The sequence below is a fragment of the Anneissia japonica genome, unplaced genomic scaffold (assembly GCF_011630105.1).
Source record: "Anneissia japonica isolate Jap-2015-1 unplaced genomic scaffold, ASM1163010v1 scaffold287738_len211916_cov219, whole genome shotgun sequence".
Classification (NCBI taxonomy): Eukaryota; Metazoa; Echinodermata; class Crinoidea; order Comatulida; family Comatulidae; genus Anneissia; species Anneissia japonica.
In genome coordinates, this window is record NW_022718514.1 from 156,153 (window position 1) to 181,592 (window position 25,440).

Here is a 25,440-nt window from a genome sequence, read left to right on the forward strand (position 1 = left end):
TGTGAGCATTATGCTTTTACACTGTAGATTTGTGGGACCTTGGCAAAAATATCAGAGGAAAGGGAAGGAGAAAGGACCATGAAGGCAAGCATCTTAGCTACCAAGATTATTCAACTCCATCTTATTTTCACCAACGGATATTTAAGTAAACACAGTATGAACAAAGGAAACTTTTTTATCATTCCTAAATGATATCGTTATGGCAGAGAAGTTTCCATAGACATACTACAGTATCTGTATGCTAATGAATAGCCTGAAAATGTAGAGAAAGAAAGAAACACAAGATACTGTAGCCATGTGAAATTGAACAAAGAATGAAACGTTAATGACTACGGTAGTCCTACATGGTAACCATTATCACAACACACTGGTAATGTTATCAATTGTCAATAGGCTATCTACCGTAGCTCATTTGAATTTGTGTTGGCCCAGTGCCAAGTATTAAATGATTCAAATGCAACATAAGTAAACAAGACAACACGCAACAGGTGAGTATGGATACGCAGCAATTTTATTCACTACAAATTTTACTAATAATACACAGCTGTTATTAGTTGGTATTAAAATTTAAAATATGTACCATGAGAAGTGAAGACTGACTTCAACTATGCATATTGTACATCTTAAATGGAAGGTAAAGTGTGTTGTGCAAGTCTTAATTAATATTTATTAATTTTAGAAGAAATTTTCTAGGGATACAATACAAAAATCAGTGACATGATTAATATAATAAAAAAAAAAAGATAAAAAAAATATATATACCAATTGCATAATCAAATTTGCTTTTGGTACTGATTTAAAAAAGCTATGTTGTAATATGTTTTCTTAACATGAAACAAGCAATCAATCAGCATAATTAAATAATACATGTCCATAATTAAACGGAAATCAAGTGTAAACCACCTACACGCAATCAACATACACCCACGGAGATGCCAGTAAAAATTAATCATTCTGTTCACCAGCACAAACCAGAATTATACATCCAGTAATTTATGAAGGTAATAAAAGCCTACTTGTATGGATTAAACTAGAGCTACTGATAGGTCAGAATACTGTAATTATGCATGGACAGATAATATGCCTAATGCTTCTTTCTCTGCAGTGTTCAATTGATTGTATAAAGCAGGAATTTCCCATGAGTCATCTAACTCAATATGGTCCACAGGCGCACCATGAAGGTCATGCTTGATTGCTAACTGCGATGACCTTTAGTAAAATCACTCAAGCTTAATAAGAACTGGTTAGAACTGGTTTTCAGAAGTAGCTGCTCTGTGTGTGAATCAATAATATGCATAAACCATAGCAGTATAATATAAACAAAGCAAGCCATATTGTATGACTCAACATACACAGGGAGCCTTAGAAAAACAGGTTTTATTTGACAATAGCCATAAATTGTATTATATCGCTCTAGTAAACAAATACATTTAAATATCACATCAAATACATTAATACTATCATCAAATGGCAAAACATAAATTTAAAATTTACAATATGTGCTATTTATGTGTCATTTTCTCCATGATTATAATATCATTCAGAATTTGCCCTTAAAACACATTAATTTAAATTAATTAATTTCGTTTAAAAAAATAAAATATGCTTTGGCTGATATTGACATGATGCCAAGTTTTATGTGTGAAGAATTCATTACTACTGTATTAACTGACAAGGTCATAACTAGATTTGTAGTGAGTGTTTACATGCATACATTTGGAAAGTGTTTTCTTCTTGTATACCTCCATTTCAAAAACAAAATTATGCTTGACAGTATTACAAACACTACAGATCAGGAAGGTCAATAAATTTCTATTTTCTTGAAATGAAAGGTGACCTTGATTATATTAACACATCAGAATTTAACATTACTTTACTAAAATTATATTTTAGCTTTTAAGTTCCATTCTGTGACTGGTTTCCTGCTGTTGCATGAGATTGTAAATACAGTATATAAATAATTAAATTCATTAAATCAAATAAAAAATTACCTTTTTGCCACCAGGTTATAGGCCTGCTAAGTCATAAGTCAAGGATTCTTTCAAAACTGTCAAATCGGCCAAGAGATGTGTTGATCAAAATGTATAAGGATTATTCAGATATGTTCTGGTAAATGTATGAACCATTTTTCTTATGGAAATAATGTCATGAGTTACTGTACGAATCCCACTCTGCTCCACGAGCGCTAGAAGACACGATGTCGTATGCGGATTGTCAACGGCCGTCTGAATGAGAGAGCAGCTTAGCTTGTCGGCTAATCTGGTGGTAGCCACAGTGTGTGCCCTGAACCGTGGAGATCTCTAGGTCCCCTGTTCAATTCCCATCACTGCCTTTTTCTTATAATAGCGCATCGTCTTTCAGATAAAACGTTGGTCCCGTGTGCATTGATGGCCCATGTGCACATTAAATAATGCAGTACACGCTTCGGAAAAGAGTAGGGGATTGTCTCCCGGTGTACTGCCCAATAAACACCAAAAGGACCCCATGTTAAATAAGTCTACTTCTAGACTTTCGTGGGCTATCCTTGGTGTTTACACACCAAATAAATTCAATCAATCCAATGTCTTGTCATTAAAAAATGATTTGTTGCGCGTGCGTCATCACATTTGCTGACAGCACATTGATTACCTGGCTTAACTGACTGTCCTAACATACACCTCTCTAAGGGTAAACAGACAATGTTTTTTTGGAGGGCCTCAAGTTTCAGTCAAGAAGACAACATGTCTGAGGTTCATCTTGTGCTAAAGGACAAGGTTATAATGTTAATATATTTAAACATATTGAAGGTGGTCTGTGATTATTACTTCATGGAACAGATGACTCTGTCTACAATTGCAACAAACAATGACTAGTACTAGTAGACCACATCCATCATTTATTAACTCAGGAAATTCAATCTGAGATATCTACTAAGTAAATCCTTGCCGGAGCTTTTCCCAGTTTCTGTAGCGTGTAACGGATAAGAGTGAACACACCATCTTGGTGGAACACTGGTGATTACTCCCAGCTATTTGCTGGTACCCATCACCCACAGTGCAACTGGGTAGACTGAAGCAATGCAGATAAGTGCCTTGCTCAAGGACAAAAGCAAAATGCACAGCGAAGGATTGCACCCTGACCTTGAGGTGGGGAAACCAAACCATTCCCTGCCCACTGTGCCAAACCGCTTCCACAGATCTACTTGGTAGTGAGAAAAATATCTTTAGTTACTTCGGGTTTGAATGGAAAAGACTGGATGATACTTGCATTCAAGTTTCCTCTTTCAGATTGAATCTCACACAGACAAAAGAAATTTGCAGAAAAATATTTCTCTATCATGTAGTTTCCACAGCATTAATTTTTCCATTTACTGAGGCTAATCCAACTAAAAAATCAGACATGAGGAAAATTTTGACTTACTATATCGTATATTAAAACTAATTAGGCCTATACCAGACATCAACTTCTGTTTCATCATGACTTAAAAACCTCAAGAAGTCTTGTCTTTCATTCTTTGATAACAGATAGCATATCCCTGGATGTACAGTAGCTTCCAGACGTTTTGGCATTATCCCCTGCATGCAGCTTCAAGAAGTCTTCATCTCTCATTTTTTGATACCATTACCAGATAGAATATTCTCTGCATTTAGCTTCCAGAAGTCTTGGTTCCACTCTCTGTTGTACTCATAGGTAGCATCCAGTGCATGAAGCTTCCAAAATTCTTGGTCTCCACTCTTTGATACCAGTTACTGTAACATATGATATACATACAGCTTTTAGAGTTCTTGGTCTCTTTCTCTTTGATACCAGTTGCATTCCTTGTATGAAGCTTTAAAAATCCTTGGTATCTCTCTCTCTGCAGTTTGCATCCCTTGCATAGCTTTCAAAAGTCTTTAACTCTTTTTACACTATCAGCGGGACTCCGGAATAAACCCGCTTTTACTTCCCCGTTGTCGATACACTGGGTGTCAAACACCAGAGCTGGGTTAGTGTAAATGGGTGAACATCAAAGACTCTGGTGTGCTGATCCTAAGTTCAACAAAGCTGAATGTTTTCAGGAGAAGCTTCTCCGGGATAGTCTCGTTGACATCGAAACACACAGTGTAAACAGTCCCGCCTTTCACACACTGGGACTTTAATCAATCCACTTCCATTAAAATTATTCAATTTTTTTTGGTAATAATATTACTAACTATTTATATATTTTGAACGTATCAAGTTAAGAGTAATAAACACAATGTAAGTTATATCTTGTTGCTTTGGATTGTATTTTTGTTTACAAATTAATTCGGTTTTTAGTGTACAAATAAATTAAAATGTTTTCCCCCTGCGGAACTAAACTTGATTGCAGACTAATTTTCCTCAAAACTGTCCATAGAGGGCAGCAGGCTACAGAGAGGTGTTGTAGGTACCGACCGTGTCCCACACATACATGACCTATCTTCTATCATTGCAAATTCTGATCACAAAAACATCGGAAAAAATATATTATGTTGAATCATAATCTAATAATAAATTAACATCAATATCAGTTAATAAATTTAAATGTCACATTTTACAATAATTGATGAAAGAAACCTTGCACAGTTTGCTTACTGCGCACACAGTTTTAAACGACTTGGAAAGAACACAGCAACTCAAAGCAACAAACTGAAACTGCACACAACAGTTGTAATACTAATCAATGTGATCACTGCTTAGGATTTATCCCAAGATATTGAGACTTTTAATGAAGACACCATGGGATCTTGTGATTTTTTGTTTTAAACTTTCCATTAAATCTTGGTATTTTAGGAATAATATTGAATTAAAAATTTTTTTTTTTTTTAAGAAGTGAACAAATAGACTGCTAATGGCCTCATAACATCATAGTTGACAGGAATGAGTGCTGTTTTATATTTTTTCAAAATAAAATACCCATTGGAAGCTGTAGGTTTTTTAATTTCTTCTGATAAGGTTATTGTTTCAAGAATTGTTATGTTTGATTTTGCGACAGGTCAGCAAAGCAATATAGTAGGCGCCGGCGACATGATATTTTCCGTTGCTAGTATTGACACTTGCGAAATATAATATTTTACTGGAATTTTTTCAACTTTGTTAAAAAAATTATTCTGGTTGAGATTTTAGTGTGGTTCTCACGAGAGCCCTAGTATCCGGATCGGGAGCTAACCATTAGCGCTAACCGTTAGCACCTGCGTGAGAACGCCTGATCGGTTAGCGCTAACCGTTAGCGGTATCCAGATACTGTACGCTAACGGTTAGCAAGCGCTATCGGTTAGCAAGTTGGGGGCGTTTCTATCATCAACCAATCACAAGTACGCGTTTACAATTTCCAGTTTCTTATTGGCCAGTGATTCGTTTATCATATTGTTGGTATCCGGATCAGGATTTTCTCGCATGAACGCACGGCAGCTAACAGTTAGCAGGATCCTGATCCTGCTAACCGTTAGCTGCTGTGTGAGAACATAGCCTTTGACAATTAAACAAACATCAGGCCTATTAGATATATTGCAGTGTGCAGGATGACAAGTACAAAAACTAATCTCATTAGAGAGGGCGCACTTTATGGTATCGGCAATGTAAACAGTTCAGAACACAGATTCATTATTAATGTTTTTTTTTTAATTAATTGTGGGATGAATTAAAATATCTTATCATGAGAGTTTATGCCATTAGTGGGCAAGATAAAAAAAATAAATAAGAAGATAAGAATATGTCGGGTTCGCAAAACAATTACCAAGCCTACCTCCAACGCTCAACTGTACAAAGTATACACAAAAGCGAGAGTAATTTTACCTGGTAAGAAAGAAGTCGTCGAGAAAATCGTAATCTACCCATGAGAAACAGTCTCTATTTCTTTTTCTTTTTTATCCTTTCGTGTAAAACCAAAATTAATGCCAATATTTTTCCATGGTTTATATTAACTAGAGTAAGGCATGCACTTTTTCTAAAAAAATCTTTTTTTTAGTGAAATTCGTCGCCCACACCACAAATTAACACAACACGAACTAACACAATCAAATTAAATTAGATTGTGTTAGTTAAAAAACGTGTCAAAATATGCGCTGTTGTTGTTACAGACTTTTTGTATGGTAAAGAATACAAAAGTGCCTGACAACCAATACATGCTCCTATAGACACGCTTCTGTGATTTCACGAACTAAGACAATCTACTTTGATTGTGTTAGTTCGCGATGTGAGTTAAATCTCTTGATATGTATCCCGTCAGCAGATAAGCTGTTTGCTTCAGTACGTAGGGCTAAAGAATATTGCACTTAGATGTCATACCGGTAAAAACTAGCACTGTCTCATACTGTACTTTGCAAATTATTTTTATTATGTTTTAATTGGACAATTCAAAGTTCAATAAAATTCATCAAAAGTACATTACCCTTTTACGAGCTTATTCCACCCAAAAAAAAAAAGTTTAATATCAACGCCTTTTTTCTATTTAGAGTATGTTATGCTACTGGAATATTTTCTGTGTAATACAAATAGAATAAAGGCAATTGCCTTATCATTTTTATGTGTATGATTATATAATATGACATTTTCCCCCCACTCCAACAACTTAAAAAAATTCCACAGTTAAATCAAACAAACGAGTTATTTAATATTGGTTTCGAAAATCTAGGCACTGTTTCGTTCTTTAGTTTAAAACTTAAAAGTTAATTTTTAAATGAATTTGTATGTATACCCAATATTTTGCGAATCTTGGGATTTTTAATGCAATCTTTTTTTAGACTCAATCTTTGAATTTTTCCCAGTGGTCACACTGCAAGTATAAGCCCACACATCAAACTATGCACCAACTAGGCCTCTACTACAGTCAATAGGCCTTGGGCTAGCTAGGCCTAAATCTGAGAGAATTTCTGTAAGTGAAGTAAAGTTTAGGCCTAGGCTAGGCGCTGCACCCTATCTCCCCTTCTCTCTATTCTCTACTCGCGTAGAAAAGGTACTGCTGTCATGTACTACTTGTAACCTAGGCCTAGCCTAACTCGATGATATAAACCAAAACCTTCAACAGATCCCGAACTAGGCTAGCCGCTAGGCCAACACCAGGTACAAAAAAGGCCTGCTACTACTAGGCTTGGGCCTAGGCCTTCCTAGACCATGTTTTCTCTCCTTTTTCACTATGAGTATGAATGCAAAATTTTCCTTTGTTTACGTCATTAAAATACATTAACTTACCACTTAACATCATGGATCAACATGAGACGCATTGAAACTCGCTGGAGGTTCCCTCTCTATTTCTGATATTTTTTGTCTTTCCATAATGGGTTAACAGACGCGCATGTGTATTACGTTAATCACGTGACCCTGGTCCGGTCAGTTTACTATTTGGTAAACCGGTTGGGCCGGTTAGGCTAAGTTAGTTTTCATGGTTTATGGTTTAGTATAGCAATTGGTTGGTTGATTGGACATGTACGCTTGATTACACACTCAATTTAACAGATGTTGGCGCCACTGTACTGCGTGGCTGAACCGCTGGCTGTCCAGGTTTTCATTGATGACTGTCTCTATCTAGCTAGTTTTTAGGTAGAAATCGTTGTTTTTTTTTGTAAGAATACTATAAAGTCTCATGTTTGGAGCTGGAAGCGTCATGCACCTACAAACAAAACCGTTAGACAGGCCTACAGTGTACGGATTGGCGGGTGAAGGGGGCGGGGAAAGAAGTCAGCCACAATTCTTGAAATGTCTGGGTTGATTGGTTTTTTTCTTTTTTATTGACTTGAAATGGCCATGGATGTTGTCCAGGTGATATTTTTGTCACCACCTTGTTTGTAGGCATAATTAAGTCCGGGGAGCGCAGCCAGGGTCGATCACGTACCACTCAAAGGGGGCCCAGCTAGGAGTTGCTCCTACTTTGCAATTTCCCAGAAAACAACATTCGCGAACGTTGTGGCTATGTTCAAATAACGTTCACACAACGTTGCAGGAACGTTCAAACGTCACATAACACTGTAAAAAATTAGATTAGAACGTACTTTTGTTTCCTCCGAAAATGATTCTGGGTTGACGAGCTGTTGTTGTAAATGTAGGATAATAATAATAATAATAATAATAATAATAATAAAAATAATAATAATAATAATAATAATAATAATAATAATAATAATAATAATAATAATAATAATAATAATAATAATAATAATAATAATAGTTGGATTTGTATAGTGCATCATGCGAAAAAGCCTCTATGCTTGGTGATTGAGCTCTTTGAGTTTGACATTTTTTAAAAAGTTTATGTTATTTTATGAAACTAAAAAACCTACTCCTAAACTAAAGCATGGTTGGCCGTTGGCTCCGAGGAGTTCATCCGCCCTTTTTTCAGCATAAAGTAAGTAGAACTACAGCTGTAGCAATCAAAGAAGCCCTACACATAAAATGGGAGAATCCAGACCTAAACCAACAAGTCATCTTAACGCCATCCATCTAATTTAAATATCTGACCATATTCATTTTCGACCAATCACTATAATCACACTATAACAATACAAAGACTGCCGCATGCATATGCGTTAACTTTTCTAGTTAATAATAGGACTAGGCCTATGTTGAGCGCAATGTTTTCTGTTTTTATTTACTCTTTTTTTGTGTTGAACTGATGACGGTTAATGTTTTAACCGAAACATGTCTCCAAAATTAAAACTTACTGTTATATTTATAAGCTGTCTAGCATTTTTTGTTTTGAATCGTCGTTTTGGAAATCTGATTTTTGATTTACAAAGAAGACTCTCCTTGTCGGATTAAGGACTTTAAAGCTGTATACAGAACTGTAAAAAGGTCGGTGTTTACCCTGCATTTATCAAAGACAATGTGTTTAAGGTTTATTTTCTACACATATTAATTAGATCTCATATGGTTACCGAATTTGTTCTTTATGACCTCATCTGCGTTAGCAGAAAAAGCCGTTGTTTTTGTTCTGATTTATTTTCTTCTTAAATCCCGTTTTCCTATATTTTTGCACATGGTTTTTCTGACCGGAACTTTAGTTCTTCAAACTTTAAAAAAAACAGGGGCATGTTTGACTACTTTTTTACCCATTTAAATGAAGAAGCAGACTGGCGGCTAGAAACCAAGGCCGAAGACTGCTCTGATGCAGGCGGTAGCTGTCCATTGAGAATCGAAGATCAGCCTACCGTCGGGAGACTCCCTGGCGCCATGCTCTACGTATTAGAAATTAACCGGTAACTGCTTTTTCTCGTATATGTCGGGTTGGGTGTCGGGTTGTTTCAATCTCGTTTTCCTATACCGCAGGCCAGAAATAGTAAAACACCAGCCTACGAGGCTCAGGCGCCAACTATATTTAGGATTGCACCTCTAGACATCTGAAAATGACGCTCAGAAAATGGAAAATATTTAAAATAATTATGAATAATGCCAATTCTCCGTTATGAAAATATTAAGATAATAAATACAACAAATTGCAACCTATGCAAAACGGTTCCAGCACCAATGACAAACATTTTACGAATGCTGCAATATTATTATTATTATTATTATTATTATTATTATTATTATTATTATTATTATTATTATTATTATTATTATTATTATTATTATTTCGTGCTTACACCTTGTTTATTTGCGCCTGATAAATTGACCTATTATTCATTTTGTTCATTTTTTTAAATAAATTTAATTCTACATTTTTAGACAAAAACAATAAACCCTCTTGGTCCACTGCTCATTTTTGACACCATGACCATGCGTAATATTAACCTGCAGTGTATATATACGAAGAATTTTGTATAGTAGGATTAGTTGACTAACTGGTACTTGGTGTGGTACAAGGTTTATTGCATTTATGGCTTAGGGGCCGCGGTTTACCTCCCTCCGCTTAGTCATGCTGGATCAGGGGTATTAAACTCAGCGATCGTGAGTTCAATTCCCACACGAGCCAATTTTTTGTTTTGTTTAAGGCAGTTTAGTTGATGGTGGATAATGAATAGCAAACATGGAGGTTGTGTGTTCGATTCCCACACGAACCATTTTTCCCATTTAAGGCAGTTTAGTTGATGGTGGATAATGAATGTACTGTTATTTACTATCAACTATTGCCCCGGTGTCACTAATTTGGATCAAGACGGCACGTCGAAATTATCTTCAATCACTTCCTGATTTCACGACGTGCACATGACAATCGGGACGCATACGTACCTCTCTCATTGTGTTGACGTTGGGAATGTCTTACCTTCCTATCATGCACGATAATACTTTCTTCCTATTTACTAATATATGAATGAAATACTAATTATAGTTGCGTGCATTTCAGAATTCGGAGAATATTCATCGTAATTGTTTTTTTTTTTTTTTTAAAGAAACATCGTACCGACGCACAGTGGGCCAGAATGAAGTCAAAGTGTGCAAAAATTAATTACTAATCACAGAAATTTAAGCGAATACAAGACTTATCTAGAAGTTTTCATACCCGTACAATTGGAGAGACAGTATTTCCTTGAAGGCCCTATTTATTTCACTAACGAGTTACTAAAAATTGATCAGTAATGAATTGTTTGTGAGGTCTACATAGTTCGGGTCTCAAATTAAACATTGAAACTCAAATTGGCTTTATTAGTAATATTTTTGCTTATGTACCTGATTATCAACAAACACTCACATTACTATCACAAACCACTACCACAATCACCACTACTAACAAACAGGGAACATATTAGACGACAACAAGACACACGTCTAAAGAAAATATTTCTTATATAGGAAAAGATTGTAACCTTTTCGTCTGCAGTTGGCTCAACATGAATTACACAGGAGCAGTGAGCTTCCATGACGGCCTAGGCTCGGACATGACACGTTGTTGTTTGTTGTTATTTCGCGACGTCATCAACGAGTACAATACAATGAATATCCACATAATTGTTGAATGCAGGGTGCTATCTCTAGTAATGCATTAAAAATATAAATTATAATTCGGGACAAATAATTATCTTTAAATGATATGATCCATGTCATGTGTACATCGTGAACTCAAGCGGTAAAGTAGTATACGTATCGTCCCGATTCAAGGAATGACGCCGGGACCGTATTGATAATAATTAATGGCAACGACGAGTTTTCATTTGAAACATCTTACTTGAATCTGTGTATGATGATGGTGATTAGGCATACAGATTTCAAGAAAAATACAAAAACAGCGTGGTGATTAATCCTGGCGTGATTAATCCTAGTGCTTTCTAAGACGGCTAAGGTAAATAAAACTCGGGGGAAAAAACCTGTTCCAAAAGCATGTTCGCATCTATTTTTATATCATTTGAAACATTGAATCTATTATAATGTGTATGATGACGGTGATCAGGCATACAGATTTCAAGAAAAGTATAAAAACAACGTACGGTATTTGTGACATAGTTTTATGTACTTATTAAAACATTGACACAAAACAAAGTTGTCAGTTATTTCGTTTGAAAATAATGTCAGTATAATCTTAGGAAAGCATGGTTAACATAAGCAAGAATTTAGTCCAATGAAACTGTTTATCATCTTGATACCTTCCGACGAAAATTGACCCTATTGGCGTCACCACGGCGTCCCCACCGATCGATCTAACGTGACGTTGTTATGTGGGTGTTTTAAAGATTATTGAGAACGGTAATATCACCGAAAAAATAGGTAAAATGACAGTTGAATGACCAACAAAAGACAACTGAATACAAATAATTAATTAACATATATTAATAAATTGTACTTATAGGTCACAATGTTTATATAAATATATTAATTAATTAGTAATTAACTAATTGAAGATTAAGATTATATTAATTAAGATATTCGTAAAGTTCGTGTGAAAATTATTTACATAATTGCAGTTTATTTATACGGCATTTCGACGGATATTCGTCACCTCGTGTGAACCATCCTAGCTCTGTTTACCAAAAATCGCGGTAATCGCGCGATAGTAGCATTTGCATATAACGAAAACACTTTTTCGATGCTTTTGTTTTTGCTTTTTGCTTTTGTTTTGTTTCACATTTACATGCAGCGTTAGTCTCATTGAATTGTTTAAATGCTTAATTGAAAACATAAATTATGTGGATTAAATTCTCATAGAATTTACAATAAAACTTATAATTTATAAGATTATTTTTTTAAACAGAACAAAAATAGATAAAATTTTATTGAAAAAAACCCAGATTTTACATCTATTTTGATTTAATATGCTGAATAATTAATAATGGTATATACCTATTATATATTTCTATAAATTAATCAACAAATATCTCATTAATCATACTATCGTAAATAAGCCTATTGAAGTATTATTGAAGTATTATTAATTCTTAATTAAAGCATTATTCGGGCACCTTCATTATTATTATTATTATTATCATTATTATTATTATTATTATTATTATTATTATTATTATTATTATTATTATTTTTATATATTATTATTATTATTATTATTATTATTATTATTATTATTATTATTATTATTATTATTTTATAGAAAACTGCCGTGTTTTGGCACTGCGGCAGTGCCGAAAGAAAATCGAAACTTTTTCGCACTGCGGCAATAATGCTGATAGAAACAGCTTTTTTTTCGCACTGTGGCAGTGCCGATAAAAAACAGCATCTTATTCGCACTGCGGTTGTGCCGATAGAAAAAACAGCTTTTTGGCACTGCGGCAGTGCCGATAGAAACAACTTTTTTTCGCACTGCGCGCGGCAGACGACAGACGAGACGTGCCGATAGCCTCAGCCTCCATCAACACTTTCTCAGCTCTGGCAGAGTCAAGCCAAACGGACGGCGAAAGCCTAGGCCTAGATAGTGTTGGCCTAGGAATTAGGTATTAATAATTAAGAAAATGGAATGGAAAGGAGGGAGAAAACCATCACGAGGAAGAGGTAGGAACTTAGCTAAATAATGAATTAAAAAACCTGGGCCTGTCCAAGGCCCTAGGCCTAGGCCTAGGCTAGCATAGGCCCTAGGCCTAGGTCCCTAGGCCTAGGTCAAGCCTAACTAAAACGCCGTGCCGGGGCAGCCTAGGCCCAGGCTCCAGGCTAGCTAGGCTAATCCTTATCCTCGGTCTAGGAAAGCTAGCTAGGATGGCCTAGCTTAGGCCTACGCTAGGGCCTACATACATGGTCAGCATCCTTATTTTTGTACGTCATGATGGATGTCCTCACCCTTTTTTTTCTAGTTAGGCCTAGGCTTAGGGGGCCTAGGCCTAGGTAGGGGTTCTTGAATTGTGTGCATCCAATCCAAAATCACAAGAATTAGAACAAAGATACTAACTAGGCCTAGAAACACAAGATAATAGAGTTCTCCACAGAAAAAAACTGTTCCACAGAAATGCATGGTGGGAATACAAACAATAGGGCTGGATCTAAAAATCTTCTGCCACCGTTACAAACTGTGAATACATGATCTCCTTTTGCGGAGGTTGAAATCGCTGCCATCATTATCCATAAGATACAAACAAGTAGGCATAAATAAATCAAGACAATAAAATGACACACACAAAGGCGCAGAATCGTATATGACTGGATTAGTGATAAAGTTTTCCTCCATTAGTGGAAAAGAAGGGCGTCATATGCGTCTGGATATACTTAGCAACAGAAGGGCGGAGGGTATTAAGGGCCCCCCCCGCCACACAAGTCAAGCACACCCACCGGCCAAGCTCGTCAGGCAGTCAGGTCAAAAAAAATTTTTAAATAGGCCTACACCAAGCCAAAAATGTCATTCACAATCTTAGCATGCCATTTCCAGCGATCCAAAAAAGTTTCTCCCAGCCCCCCATGAAATAAAGCTCACGCCCCCTGTTGGACAGCTTAACCCCCACACCCAGTATTCTAGAGCTGCCACTGTTGTATTTTTGCCAATTCAATATATTCTGTAGGCTTTTTTAGAGCCTTGAAAAAAACTTAAAAATCTAGAGCCACCACTTTTGTGCTACCTATGATAATATTATATCTTATACCCGATGCACACGTGAAGTTAAATTTAACAAAAAGTAACAAATTGTAACCAAGCGATCTCCCAAGTTATTCCTACCGAGATAAAAAGCATTCACACGCGTCTGTAAGGTAATGCCAAGGTCATGTAAAATTTATTCAGTGTTTATTTAATGAATCATTTTTTTCCCTACTGCGATATAGGTCTAGCCTAGGCCTAGTTGAGAACCCCTGTCACAGATGGACTGCTGAACTCACCATCACAGTAAACATTCGAAGCAATCAATGCCCTTAACAACTGCTGTACTACTACTACTAAAATAGCTTCCGACGTTTCTGTCGACTCTTGATAATACTAGTAATAATACTAACACCATCCCGACATTCATTTTATGTATATCTTCTTCTTCTTCTACCATTACTAATTAACATCAATAACAAGGGCAATTCATCTATCCATGCTACATCTCGGAAGCTTTACCAGCCTCAGCGAGGCTGGTAAAGATTACCGAGACGTTACGAGATTTTACAAGGATATTACACAGAGGTACTTTCACACGTGCCGTAAAATGTTACTTTTGGTTACATTTTGTTACATTTGGTAAGATTTTTGTATGTGTGAATCGGGTATTAGCATGTTGAGATAAACTTAAAATTTTGTACAGGGCACAGTAACATGATTATTTTTCTCCATTTAGTGCACCACCCCAAAGATGTGATCGCTCTTGGATCAAAAGGCTCAGATGTCAAAACCTCATCCGCAGCAAGACCCTCAATTCACGACCGTAAACGTGAAGCAGGATCATCATTACAACAATTTGAGCCAAAGCGCAAGTTGTTGAGCTCAACCCTAACGCCTCTAGGTACCAAGATGTTGAGCCCAACCCTAACTCCTCTGGGTAGAGGTTTTGAAATTGGAAAGAACGCTTCACCAAGCTCATCAACTACTACACACGGGGACTCAATTGCTATAGAAGGTATCTAATGCCAACGATGTAATGAGTGATGTTTTGCCATACCTGACATGTTATCGTACTGAATATTCAGTTTAATACTTGTGAAAAATAATTCACAAGTAATTCAAGTGGGAATGTCAAACCCATGACCTCTAGATAACTAGTACAGCAATGCTATTTTGATATGTGTGTGCGACAGAAAACATCACTTCTATGATACTTTCCTGATGGAAACACACATCAAAATAATTGAATGTGTATCATACAAAAAGAGGCATGGATAGTCATCTTTAACATAAATTCAATATTTTTTATATTTTTATTTATTCATTCTGAAGTAATTATAAGTAAACACATTCAAGGATAAAAACACAGAAAAGTACAAAAAGCAACTTACTTCCACTGTGGTCCCTAAATGAGAATACAAAAATTGCAGAATAATAATAGAACAATAAGGAAACAATACAATAAATATACATTTTCAAAACATCAGAGTCAGATTCAACCAAATTGACATCATAGACTTTAAACTATATATTATGAAGTTCAGAAAAATAGTAGTTCTTAATGATTGTTTTTGAATGTGTATAAGGATTGTGCATTTTGAACATTATAAGGTAATTTACTCCATTCATCAATAGCGGTATCGATAAATGAAAATCTACTATGTGTACCAATACTAATTATTTATTCAAAATTTAAAACAAGGAATATAAGGAAATAGACACAATCAACGACTTTATTCATATGACTTAAGCCGGGCACTTGCTGCGTCATACGACAAATCCAATTCCGCTCTCTTTGAGCGCTAGACCGTGAGACTCCGTCTGATGATTGTCAATGGTCACCTGAACGGATCGTGGCAAAGACAAGCTAAAACAGTCAGTCGTTGCAATAATTGATTTTGAGTTAATAATAAAGTGTTAAAGAGTAAAATAAGAGCTATAAACTGGTAAATCAGCCTTCAAATTTTATGATTTCGTGCAGAAACCACCATCAAATCCTTATAAAGTGTTGTTTTAAAATTAAAAATGGGGACAATAACAGCATAGCATGATGTATATATATATAAATGCTAGTTTAGTGCAATAAAATAGATTTTTAAAAATTTGAAATTCCAGCATTTTTTGGAAATTTTCTCTGAAACAATTTGTGACGAGTGACTGGTTTGGCTTGTCTTTGCCGCATGTTTTTTCTTCAACCTGTTAGTCAACATTATATCTTGGTTATTTATTATGTATTGAATATTTTAACTTATATTGGCACGACTTATATTTAGTTCTTCCAAGGGAACTTGTTGATAAGGTGCTGGAAGCAGATAGTAATGAAGAGGAAGACCACGTAGACGCTCTGCTGTGTGGAGCTATCAAAAACATGAAGCAGAATCGAGCCAAACCCGACTCCACACTGTACCTAGCATTGATGTATCTTGCTAAGTCCAAGCCTTACTTATTTCTTTCAAAGGTTGTAATGGAGGTACAGTAATTTGCATTTTTGTTTAATAAGGTATTAATAATAATGATAATAATAATAATAATAATAATAATAATAATAATAGGCCTACCGTAAATAATAATAATAACTCCTTTTATACGATTTACTACATGAAACAACAAGTAGAATAATTTTAACTTAAACTACAGTACTTGAAATAGAAAAGAGCAGCTGAGCTCAGTCAATTAAACTGGTGGTAGCCACTGTGTGTGCGCTGAACCATTTAAGCCATTTAAGACAGTACTTGTGCAGTACTGTCCATATGAAAAGAGTAGGGGATTGTCTCCCGGTGTGCTTCCCAATCACCCCCAGAAGGACCCCACTGAAAATATGTCTTTGATGTTTACATAGACAATCATTTGTCTATGTACCTAAATTAAAAAATATATTAATTTGTCTACTTTTGCAGTCAATCTGCAGTTTGCTGAAGCGTGACATCGGTCTTAGCTTCAAGAGTAAAGGTAACCCGTTGGTGTCGGTACTTGCCTGTAACCTGCTGATGACTGCATTTTCTGAAGAAGACAACTGGCCTGAAGATTTTGTTAAAGTATGTTATTTCTCTGCTACCTCGGGAATAAACACAATCAATTGTCAAATTTGAACGGGAATTTTTTTGCTCAACAGATAATCTGTTAAGTATTCTTTTTTGTTGAATATGTATTTAACATTTGAAATACTTTGTTGGGTTTGTACTGACGTGGCTAACATCTCAACGGATAAGTCCCAATCGAATATGCCAAATGCCACAATAACCTACCAGGTACCCATTTATACGTAAACATAACAAACAAACATAGATCAAGTTTCTTGCCTAAGAACACAGTTGACTTTACAGAGTTTCGAACCATTGACCTAAATGTAAATTTTGAACCACGGCCACTTGATAACTGCTTCTATTGTTGAATATTTTAGGTATATATTGAGGATAGCCTGGGAGAGAGAGTTTGGGTTGACCAACCAAAATGCAAGGAATTCATAACCAATGTGCTGACTGCTTTTGGGACGAGATTGCCACCGCAAAGCATAGATCCATTTTCATCAAGATTAGTGAGTGGTTCACCTGATATCTCCAGTGCAAGTGAGTACACTGTATTCCTGTCTTCAAGACTCCACATAACACCACTTTTTTACCTAGCGACTTTACCATAGCAGATCATACAATGGCTGAGTTCCTCCAAAACTTAGGCAACATTTTCTGTAGCTTATTCAACTCACTATTATTAAAATACATTTATGAGGTTCTGTATAGTTATAAATAATAAATAATGCACTAGACTTGTAAAATGAACCAAATAAAATTTTTTCAAGATTTTATACATATTTGAGGTCCCTTTAGGGATGATGATATCACTCCAGACTTCTATTAATTTATTTTTTAATTTTTTCTTATTTCAACCATCTTTAAAGAGTGTAACCCTTCCAGTTTAGCCCATTCAGGGCCCTCTTTATTAAAATTATAAGACAGTACAAACAACATCATTACAACATAATAATAATAATAATAATAATAATAATAATAATAATAATAATAATAATAATAGTAATAATAATAATAATAATAATAATAATAATAATAAATCTGTTAAGTGTTGTAGGTCTAGCTTTAATTATATACATTATATATATTCTATTGGCTTTTATTTTATGTACTGACCGTGCCAATTGAACAGCTCTGGCTGGGTGAACTACTCTCACAAAATATTGTGTAAGTAAATAACAATAAACACATTTGCCGATAATATAGTAGTTTAGATGTTTGATATGTTTTCTTTTGAAAGGTGCTAGTCCTTCTCATGATGATGGTGATGCTGTGTCTGATGCTGGCGATAGTATTGCGGCAGATGTTACAGAATCCCTGACTTCACAAGAATCTATCAACTTTACAAGCCCAAGGTAAGTTTGGTAAATCTATTAACTTAACACAAGCCCAGTGTTATTCTGGTAGAAACTTTACAAGCCCATTGTTAGTATGGTAGAATCTATTGAATACAAACCCAGCAGTGGTGGAGCGGGTGTAGGTGGCCAAGCCGGCCTAGGCTCCCCTAAATATTTCCAAATTATAATTAAATAAATGGAATAAAAGGAAAATTATAATTATATATAGGTTTGAGAGCGCCATTTCTGGCCATCTATAGGTGACAAAATCATAAATTTTCTTGCCTCAGCTCCACTATGGTTTGGAGAATCTATTAACTTTACAGGTCCAAGTTTAGTCTCATAGAATCTATTAACATTTGTAATTTATTTATAAAAATTTCCCTTAAAAACTTATTGAAAGATATAAGATTGATCCATTTTTTGGTTATTTTTGTTTGTTTATTTTGCCAGCCCAAGTTATATTGTGCTACAATTAATGCAAATTGTATACTGTATGATTTTTTTAAATATATAATTGTTGTATAATGTCTATTATATAGGTACAGCCTGATTGCAAACAGTATTGACAAATATATTGTGGATTTGTTGAAAGAACAGTTGGCGCGTCGACAGGCGATGGATATTCCACGCAACCTGCTGAGGCTGTTGACGGTGACTGCTGGTTTGACGGAGGTTCGATTACTCGTGGTGCAGCGACTGGAGATGTGGCTACAGAATCCAAAGGTGAATTGTTTTATATATCCAATCGAAGATTTATGAATGTTTTTCTTTTTTTTTATTTCTCCTGGTTTTTTTTCATTTAATTTTTAAAGATTTATAAAGATACAGTAGTATAACATGAAATTTGGCATATAATGAGATCTGACATTTAAACTACAGATAAAATGGTATATATTCTTTAAGTATAAAAAACAAGAAAAGATCATTATTAATTTTTAATTTATTCAAATGCAATTATATGTACAAAATTTGTCCTATACCAGATGTTCTTAAACTTTTGGCCAAGGACACAAACAAGCCACAACCCATTTTGAGATATGTAAAAAAATAGACAAATGTCTCAATGACTAGTAAACAAAATGGAAGTAAAATTTTAAAATGTTGCTTAGAAATGATGTGCTCTCTTTATTATAGCAAATTTTAGCCATATATAAAAATTTATTTTAACCAGTCTTAAAAGAATCTTGCAAACTTATCATGTATTTAGTGACCCAATTTTGGGTCGCAACCCCTAGTTTGAGAATTGTCCTGCACCATCTCTTCCTTATCATTGTAATCCTTTGGATTGATAGATTACAAGACTTGCGCAAGAAGTGTTGATGTCAATATGTATGAACTGCAGCGGAAAAAACCCAAGTGACCGCGATCTTATTAGCCATCTAATCAAAATACGCATGAAGACCAAGCAACTCGTAAGTCACTACATGGCGTGTATCAAGTAAGTTCTCGTTATTCAAGTTATTTTACCGGTACCCTTCAAGGTAGCTACCTCGTTTAGTTAAATGTTTATACAATTTTTTACCTATATAAGGACAGTAAAACATTAACAACCAATATTTAGTTCAGACAGACTGAGCTTCATCAGGCCATGTGCATCTAAGTATTAACTTAAATTTTAAGTAAAACTGATTTCTCTAAGACGCAAAAAATTAATTGTATTTTTTAAAAATTTGTATGTTTCTAGTATGTGATGCTTTTTAAATGTTTTTTTCCACCTTTGTTGAACTCTAATTTTGATTTGATTTGAGACTGCAATAAATTTCTGTGTATTTCATAAAAGGGCAAAAAACTTGTTAATGATGAATGAGATACAGATGTTTTAATATTCAAAAACTGCAGGAAAAACATGGAAAGGAAAGGACCCGTGCATTGTAATACACGGAAAGCTCACACATAAAGAAAACAAAACACATAAAATTTATAACAACAAATAAACAAATTCATCCAAATCTCCCTCACAAATTAAACCTATTGAATGCAGTTGAAAATATTTAAATCTAGTTATTACTGTTCATTTCTTTAATTCAGGGAGCTTGTTGACTTTGATCCTGAAAATTTGAGCATCGTTATAAAACATGTTATCTACAATGAGTTATCAAGTGCCAGAAACCCAAACAATATGGTGGTGTTGTCAACCCTCTTCAGCCACTCACCAGAAGCAAGTGCTAACGTAAGAGTGCTGCCTCAAAGGCCACATGTAATGTAATGTAGTTTGATTTATATAGCGCTTTTTACTCAAAGTGCTTGATGAGTGGACTAGCTCGTACAGTAACATTCTTTTTCTTCCCTAAGAGTCTCTTCATGTCTGAAATACTCTGTAAAACAGTACCAGCTATCTCTTTTCTGTCCCCAACATGGGTTGTATTAAGCAGTACACTTGGTTAGCCCACTACTCGTCTTGAAAGATGTACTGTGTTCATTATAGTGCACATGAGCCATCATGTACACTGGGCCTACGGTTTATAGTCCTTATCCTAGAAGAATTGTTCCACCATCAGAACCATAGGTGAAGCATAGTTAATAATCAAGGATAGCCGAAAGGTCCACTGATTAATCTCAGATAAGAAAGTATAATACATACTCCAAGTATTGAAATACACGCCATCGTGTTGGGATTCAATATTTCGACATTAAGTATGTCATCATCAGGAATGAAAAAATTATCCATATTAGCAAGCTTATATGCACTAGTACCAAAAGTGTTTAACCAATCAAAACATTACCTCTAGTAGGTGACATAGCAGTGATTTAATCTTTTGATCTTTTGTTTAAATCACTGCTATGTCACCTACTAGAGGTAATGTTTTGAAGACGTCTTTCCGAGATAAATTATCTCGGAAAGACGTCTTAATAAGTGTTTATTCCATGTTTCCAAGATAATTATCTTGGAAACTCGGAAACTCGGAAGGTCACTTTAAGCTTCCGTAGAATCCCAACACGATGGCGTGTATTTCAATACTTGGAGTATGTATTATACTTTCTAATCAAGGATAGTTTATATATCCTTGATATATCTGATAGTTTATGTATCTATTATAGTTTGTATGTCCATGCTATATCCATTAAAGTTTGTATGTATATGATGTATTGATGATAGTTGATATATCAATGATAGCTCATATATGCCATTGTACACTAACTGCTACAGTCAATATCAAGAAACAAGAAATAACAGAAAGCAATTTAGATTCTGTAATACATGTTTATTGTAGTGCTTCGATTTTTATTCTTCCATTCAGTGTCTGGCAAATGTATTCCAAGAGCTGTTGATGAACAGGGATGATTACTTGCGGGCTGTACGAGCATTATTCCGGGAAATTGTCCGCTCTCTACGTTATGAAATTGATATGCCAGCATTTTGTCGTGGACTGATGAAAGAACGTCTTGATTCAACATTTATTGATTTAGATCAACAAATTAAGGTACAGTACTTTATAATTAAGAAGGTATAAACATATAATAATAATAATAATAATAATAATAATAATAATATAGAGATTTATACTGCGACTTCTGCCAATTAAAGGGATACATGGTGTGGTGATGTTGTCATTATTACCCCTGGTCATCGGTTCCATAATCAAACCAGCACAAAGTGCCACATCTTCCACTCCCTGGGAGTATTACTAGTCGTGCTTGCAATTTAATTCCGAACAGGCTAATACTTGCAATGCCACATCATCCTACTAGGTACCCATTTATACACCTGGGTGGAGATAGGCAAATGTAAGTAAAGTGCCTTGCACTAGGACACAAGCAATGCGATGAGTGCCGGTCTCGAACTCCCAATTTCACAATCAGAAGTCCAACACCTTACACGCTGCATCTGTTCTAGGTTGTTTTGGTACCATATAGCCCCATCTGCTCTGTGGTTGTTAAGGTAACCATATAACCCCATCTGCTCTGTGGTTGTTAAGGTAACCATATAGCCCCATCTGCTCTGTGGTTGTTAAGGTAACCATATAGCCCCATCTGCTCTGTGGTTGTTAAGGTAACCATATAGCCCCATCTGCTCTGTGGTTGTTAAGGTAACCATATAGCCCCATCTGCTTTGTTGTTGTTTTGGTACCATATAGCCCCATCTGCTCTGTGGTTGTTAAGGTAACCATATAGCCCCATCTGCTCTGTGGTTGTTAAGGTAACCATATAGCCCCATCTGCTCTGGTTGTTAAGGTAACCAAATAGCCCCATCTGCTCTGTGGTTGTTAAGGTAACCATATAGCCCCATCTACTATGTGGTTGTTAAGGTAACCATATAGCCCCATCTGCTCTGGTTGTTAAGGTAACCATATAGCCCCATCTGCTCTGTGGTTGTTAAGGTAACCATATAGCCCCATCTGCTATGTGGTTGTTAAGGTAACCATATAGCCCCATCTGCTCTGTGGTTGTTAAGGTAACCATATAGCCCCATCTGCTCTGTGGTTGTTAAGGTAACCATATAGCCCATCTGCTTTGTGGTTGTTAAGGTAACCATATAGCCCATCTGCTTTGTGGTTGTTAAGGTAACCATATAGCACCATCTGCTTTGTGGTTGTTAAGGTAACCATATAGCCCCATCTACTTTGTGGTTGTTAAGGTAACCATATAGCCCCATCTTCTCAGGGTTTTTAAGGCAAGACTTTTTTTATACCTTGTTTAGCGAACTCGTTAACTGCAAATATTGATGGTTTCGAATAAAAATCAAATTTTATTTTTGGCCAATTAGCGCACCCGCCGCCACGAAAAAGTGGAAATTTCAGAAAAAAAGTAAAAGTTTTTCTATAGTTTCATTATGCCCTCCACTGCCTTGAAATCTTCAAAGATAAGATATGTATATTTCTTTCTAATTATATAAATTTATAGCATTTAACCATCCTATTATACAATCACCATTAAATTTATATTTTCATTATCAAGGAATAAAAAAAGTCTCGCCAAAGGTAACAATATAGCACCGTCTGTGCTGGGTTGTTAAGATAACCGTATAGCCCCATCTATTGTGGGGTTGCTAAGGTAACCATGTAGCCCCATCTACTCTGGGGTTGTTAAGGTATCATATAGCTCCGTCTGTTTGGGGTTATTACCTGTCTCTTATACACATCTAGATGTGTATAAGAGACAGCCATATAGCATAGCCCATCTGCTTTGTGGTTGTTAAGGTAACCATATAGCACCATCTGCTTTGTGGTTGTTAAGGTAACCATATAGCCCCATCTGCTTTGTGGTTGTTAAGGTAACCATATAGCACCATCTGCTTTGTGGTTGTTAAGGTAACCATATAGCCCCATCTACTTTGTGGTTGTTAAGGTAACCATATAGCCCCATCTACTTTGTGGTTGTTAAGGTAACCATATTGCCCCATCTTCTCTGGGTTTTTAAGGCGAGACTTTTTTTATACCTTGTTTAGCGAACTCGTCAACTGCAAATATTGATGGTTTCGAATAAAAATCAAATTTTATTTTTGGCCAATTAGCGCACCCGCCGCCACGAAAAAGTGGAAATTTCAGAAAAAAAGTAAAAGTTTTTCTATATTTTTATTATGCCCTCCACTGCCTTGAAATCTTCAAAGATAAGATATGTATATTTCTTTCTAATTATATAAATTTATAGCATTTAACCATCCTATTATACAATCACCAATAAAATTATATTTTCATTATCAAGGAATAAAAAAAGTCTCGCCAAAGGTAACAATATAGCACCGTCTGTGCTGGGTTGTTAAGATAACCGTATAGCCCCATCTATTGTGGGGTTGCTAAGGTAACCATGTAGCCCCATCTACTCTGGGGTTGTTAAGGTATCATATAGCACCGTCTGTTTGGGGTTATTACGGTAATCGTAGCCCCATCTGCTCTGTTGCTGTTAAGGAAACAATAGCACCATCTGTTCTGGGTTGTTATGGTAACCATGTAGACCAATCTACAGTACTCTCGGGTTGTTAAGGATATAGCCCCATCTGCTCTGAGTTAGTAGAGAAATCATATGCACTATTAGCCCACTTAATCTGGGGTTGCTAAGGTAGTTATATATCTTTGAATGGCTTCCCTAGGATAAATAGATCCAGAGATGTTAGCATTTAAAGTTTTGGTGTATGAGAACCAGGTTTTGAGAAATTCGACCTCAAAGATAAACTAACCTGTACAAATAATAGTAAAAGAATTACAGAATATGCGCAGAGAACACTGTTTTAGTAAGAAAATTCACTTAAAAAGTACACAATCATAAAATATAAGTATCAAGTTATTCAAAAACATTAAAATCAAAATATTTGTAAAAAATGTTGCCTTTGACCTATTATGGTGAATATCTCAATATGATTTCACCAACGATGCGTCTCATTTCGTGGTAAGACTACACATTTAGCACATCTACTCTCTTAATTGATGGATCTACCAACTTTTTTTTTTGATGCTTAAAATATATAATCAAGAAATTGTTTGCTTCATCAGGAGCGAATGCTACAAAGCACAACTGACCTGCTGTCGTTGTCTATTATGGTGTTGGCTGTTTCACCAACTGTCAAAGAAGCCAAGGACAGCCGCAATAACCCAGACAGTAAAGGTAAGCAAAAGGGGACCTACATATTACTTGATGGAATTAAAAATTGTGGCATTATCACTTTTTAAGTAACTTACTTCCAATGAGATTTCTTATTCTTAATATTATTCTTTTTTTTTTTTTTGCCAAAACAAAACATTTACAAAACAATCCACTGGGTGGTCAGACAGGACTTCCAAAGTGAACCTAATCACTACTACATGTAGCATGAAGCCCTCAGCCACCCAACTTCACAAATATATTTACCATTCAAACATGAATATTATTTTAATTTTCTTTTTTGCTTTAACAACTATATACAAAAAATAGATTGGTCTTTAGATTCCAATTTAATTAGACCACCCAGATAAAGTTTCCAAACTTTTATTTAAATATACTGGGGGTAATTTTGTCAATTTCACTATCAACATTTACAATACATTTACTGATTTACTGAGTTTTTATCTATAACATTTAATTTCAGCCAATATGAAGTATTTAGTATTGAACCACCAAGTATTGACAATTCAAACAGTTTATGTTATCTTAATGGATTCTCTGCTTGTACAACTTTGACAGTTTGCACACCTTGTCTTTACTGTATGATGATTTCTAAGAATTTTTAATTGTCTTCCTTCTGTTTTGGATATTTTATTATTACATTGTGTTTTATTATTTTTTTCTACATTTTTACCAA

At 35.3% G+C, this 25,440-nt stretch overlaps 2 protein-coding genes across 4 annotated transcripts in view; one reads left to right on the forward strand and one right to left on the reverse strand.

Annotated features, from left to right (window-relative positions):
* The window catches only part of LOC117110552 (uncharacterized threonine-rich GPI-anchored glycoprotein PJ4664.02-like), a 37,303-nt gene extending 30,012 nt beyond the window's left edge, over window positions 1-7,291 (reverse strand). The window contains exon 1 of one of the 2 annotated variants that reach the window (XM_033253312.1): window positions 7,171-7,291. In XM_033253312.1, the coding sequence (XP_033109203.1) occupies window positions 7,171-7,183 (13 nt within the window). In that variant the 5' untranslated portion in view covers window positions 7,184-7,291. Of the gene's footprint in view, window positions 1-907; window positions 969-7,170 lie in introns of those variants that run through there. The other variant, XM_033253310.1, reaches the window with a different exon arrangement.
* Window positions 7,292-12,643: 5,352 nt separating this feature from the next.
* LOC117110549 (integrator complex subunit 1-like) overlaps window positions 12,644-25,440 on the forward strand; it is a 41,350-nt gene continuing 28,553 nt past the window's right edge. For both annotated transcript variants that reach the window (XM_033253301.1, XM_033253302.1), the window contains exons 1-11: window positions 12,644-12,849; window positions 14,598-14,876; window positions 16,135-16,331; window positions 16,759-16,896; window positions 17,262-17,427; window positions 18,128-18,242; window positions 18,767-18,950; window positions 19,520-19,665; window positions 20,256-20,397; window positions 21,467-21,649; window positions 24,656-24,767. In XM_033253301.1, coding sequence (XP_033109192.1) covers window positions 12,810-12,849; window positions 14,598-14,876; window positions 16,135-16,331; window positions 16,759-16,896; window positions 17,262-17,427; window positions 18,128-18,242; window positions 18,767-18,950; window positions 19,520-19,665; window positions 20,256-20,397; window positions 21,467-21,649; window positions 24,656-24,767 — 1,702 coding nt within the window. In that variant the 5' untranslated portion in view covers window positions 12,644-12,809. The remainder of the gene's footprint in view (window positions 12,850-14,597; window positions 14,877-16,134; window positions 16,332-16,758; window positions 16,897-17,261; window positions 17,428-18,127; window positions 18,243-18,766; window positions 18,951-19,519; window positions 19,666-20,255; window positions 20,398-21,466; window positions 21,650-24,655; window positions 24,768-25,440) is intronic.